This window comes from Salvelinus fontinalis, chromosome 33 (assembly GCF_029448725.1).
Source record: "Salvelinus fontinalis isolate EN_2023a chromosome 33, ASM2944872v1, whole genome shotgun sequence".
Taxonomy (NCBI): Eukaryota; Metazoa; Chordata; class Actinopteri; order Salmoniformes; family Salmonidae; genus Salvelinus; species Salvelinus fontinalis.
The window spans coordinates 42,828,467-42,831,985 of NC_074697.1; the positions used below are offsets into that span (position 1 = coordinate 42,828,467).

General features: G+C 46.8%; 1 protein-coding gene across 1 annotated transcript; it reads left to right on the forward strand.

Annotated features, from left to right (window-relative positions):
- The first annotated feature begins 912 nt into the window (after positions 1 to 912).
- LOC129832322 (apolipoprotein A-I) lies at positions 913 to 3,149 on the forward strand. The gene is made up of 4 exons (XM_055896308.1): positions 913 to 945; positions 1,755 to 1,806; positions 1,938 to 2,082; positions 2,194 to 3,149. The coding sequence occupies exons 2-4, from the start codon at positions 1,764 to 1,766 to the stop codon at positions 2,792 to 2,794; spliced, it is 789 nt and encodes a 262-aa protein (XP_055752283.1). The 5' UTR covers positions 913 to 945; positions 1,755 to 1,763; the 3' UTR covers positions 2,795 to 3,149.
- The last annotated feature ends 370 nt before the right edge of the window (positions 3,150 to 3,519 follow it).

Consider the following 3,519-nt stretch of genomic DNA (forward strand, 5'->3'; position numbering starts at 1 on the left):
CATGCTGTAGGTCTCCACAAATCAAACAATGGGGCCAACCAATAGTGATAACCCAGTATTTAACTGTCACTTTTGACCTCTTTAGAATCTTGTTATATACGAGGATGTTTCTTTTTGCTTAATCTCATTGCTGAATCGGGGACAAATCTCATGTGGCCCTCATTTGGTAACCCCAATCCCTCCAACAATGTATAATCCATTCTCTTCTTAGTGAACAATGTTGTGAATAAATGAACAAGATAACTTCAGCCTAGCAGATGTTCCTCCTTGGTGAAAGGTCTTTGGTAGCATCAAGATGCTAATGCATCCTCAGGGTGCTTCTGTCACCTCTCTCTCCCCTGCTGTCTGGCCCATCTCCCTTGTTCCGGCCCTTTCATGTCTCATGGTAATGCCACAGGAGATAGCAGCTCAGATAGTCCAGCAAGGCCAGGCAAGAATGGCCATTGTCCTGGAAGCCAAATGCCCCGGGCAATCATGGAGCACATGGTGGTTGTATTGTGTGTGAATGTTTTACCATCGCAAGGTGATTGAGTTGATTGTGGCATTGGGAGCACAGTCAGAGTGGAGATTGTAATTATTCACCTGAAAATGAAATCATATCACAATTAGAATAGATAGCCATTTAGAAAGACACAAAATAGGATCGAGAACATTTGATTATCCATGATAATACACACACAGACAAGTGTGTGTGCATGCGAGTGTGTGTGTGCGCATACACTAGTGTGTGTCCACAGCGTTTCACTTTGCTGACTCCCCCTGAATGCACTCTGCAGGTGACCATTGTACCCGGCTCCTCCCTGTGAGATGGTGTGGGGGTGAGGTCCACCTCCACGGAGGCACACAACCTCTCACACCTCTCCCCCCTCCTGCTGCTCCAGCCCTATAAAAAAACAGAGCTGGCCCTCCTGTTCCCCAGTCTCATAACGACCAATCACCCACCAGGTAAGAGAACGACTGGGAGAGCTAAGGGCTGGGGCTAGAGGCCAAGGATACGCAGAGGACGACTGAGGAACTAGCAGAGAGAAAGGCAGACTAGAACTTTCCTGCGAACTTTGTTTGCCTCTTATTTTGAACGCTTATTACCACTTTGATATGAACTGTTACAAATACATTGGGCAGCAGTTATCACTTTAGCAATACGTCTTCCAGACAGTTTGCGATAATTTACTAAAGAGATGCGAGGGAACAATGGAGAAATAATTGTATTAAATGTCCTAGAAAAAAAGATAAGCTCATTTTCTTCCTATGCCAATAACTTTCAGTGCATCTTTATTACTCTGAACAACTGCTTAAGTGTAACCTCTGTCTAGGGCCACAGTATTCCAGCGATGTGTCTGTTTTAGTGCAGGGATTGGGGATTAGGTGGTAGGAGTTGAGGGTTAATCTCGTTGAAGGAACAGTATAACTCTATCCAGCTCTGTGTAATCTGACCAGATTAGAGGTTCTTTCAATAGGCTGACATATGGCAAAGCGTAAACTGATTGAGGGCAGCCTGGAGTTGCGTGTCTTTGGGGGTTTGCTCCTTGTGCTTCTCCAAGTGAATCATTGTCTAGTTTGCTTTTGGTGACATTTAAAGTTTGATTTAGAGTGTTTTGCAATTAGTGATTTGTTACACCGTTCAAGTATTGTTCAACTCTAAATCTATTTTTAACCATTCAATGTTGACTTCCCATGGTTTACAGTTTCAATTGTGACTATTTGAATTCTTGTCTTGCTCATTGTTCATCACCTGTTCTCTTTTCCCCCCTCAGACCACCATCATGAAATTCCTGGCTCTTGCACTCACCATCCTGCTGGCCGCAGGTTAGTATCCCATGCTCTGGTATATTGAAAAATTCCAAATTTAATCGTACCAAATTCCATTAAAGTGCCGGGCCATTCACCACTGTTGCCCAACCAATGTCTGACCCTCTCCCCTCTCTCTCCTCTCCCAGCTACCCAGGCTGTTCCCATGCAGGCTGATGCTCCCTCTCAGCTGGAGCATGTGAAGGTAGCCATGATGGAGTACATGTCTCAGGTGAAGGAGACCGCACAGAGGTCCATCGACCTTCTGGATGACACAGAGTACAAAGATTACAAGTAAGAACATGTTGCATTTCATCTTCTCTATCTTCAATGGTGCCCAAACTCCACAGATAACTAAAACAATCTCTCTCTCTCTCTCCCTCCTCTTCTTGGTGTTCCTCTCAGGGTGCAGCTGTCCCAGAGCCTTGACAACCTCCAGCAGTATGCCCAGACCGCCTCCCAGTCCCTGGCCCCCTACAGCGAGGCCATTGGCGTTCAGTTGACTGATGCCACCGCCGCCGTGCGCGCTGAGGTCATGAAGGACGTAGAGGAGCTGCGCTCCCAGCTGGCGCCCAAGCGCGCCGAGCTCAAGGAAGTCCTGGACAAGCACATAGAAGAGTACCGTAAGAAGCTGGAGCCCCTGATCAAGGACATCGTCGAGCAGCGACGCACCGAGCTGGAGGCCTTCAGGGTTAAGATGGAGCCTGTTGTGGAGGAGATGCGCGTCAAGGTGTCCACCAACGTGGAAGAGACCAAGGCCAAGCTCATGCCCATCGTGGAGACCATCCGTGCCAAGCTGACCGATCGTCTGGAAGAGCTGAGGACCCTGGCCGCCCCCTACGCTGAGGAGTACAAGGAGCAGATGTTCAAGGCTGTTGGAGAGGTGCGCGAGAAGGTGATGCCCCTGACCAACGACTTCAAGGGCCAGGTGGGCCCCGCCGCCGAGCAGGCCAAGGAAAAGCTCATGGCTTTCTACGAGACCATCAGCCAGGCCATGAAGGCATAAACGCGCCCTCAACCGGACCCCTCCCTCTCTCCCTCCCTTCTCACTCACACTGACTCACGCACCATACGTACCAAGCGAATGCCAAACTGATGCACTTCCTCTGCAGCGACATGGCAGCACTCTTACTCTCTCTAACCACCACCACTTGCGCTCAAGCACCTGCAAGCGCAGACACTAACACACTATTGCATACATTCAGTTTTGAACTGTGTTCAGGGCCTGTGTGCACAATCCTAGGCCTGCACAATCTTGACTGTACTATGAACATCAAGTGTGAATATTCTTGTGTTTCTGCTTGTTCAAGATAGCTGTGTGCTTCGAAACAGCTCAATAAACACCATACTGTTTCATACTATTTCATTCTCTGAGTTTGACTTCTTTGTATTGGATTGTTTAGAACAAGCTTTTACATGTGGCTCTCACAACTAACATGGCGCTCTGTGACAAAATAGCCATGTTGGGTTTATGTGTTCTACCAATATGTGTTCGATGACAGGATTTCAAACCACAAAATAATGTCGTTCTTCTTTAAAGTCTCCTCTCTCAAAATGTAACTTCATAAGCAATATAGACTTATGACAATGAAACAAACACATGTCTCTTCCACGGATATCATGTCACCGTAACAGTGTTTCTTCGCATTCGTTTGAAAGAATGGTTCATCTAAAAATGATAACTGATCAAAACAAAAACATATTAACTTTTTTTTATTATTTCGTTAGAGA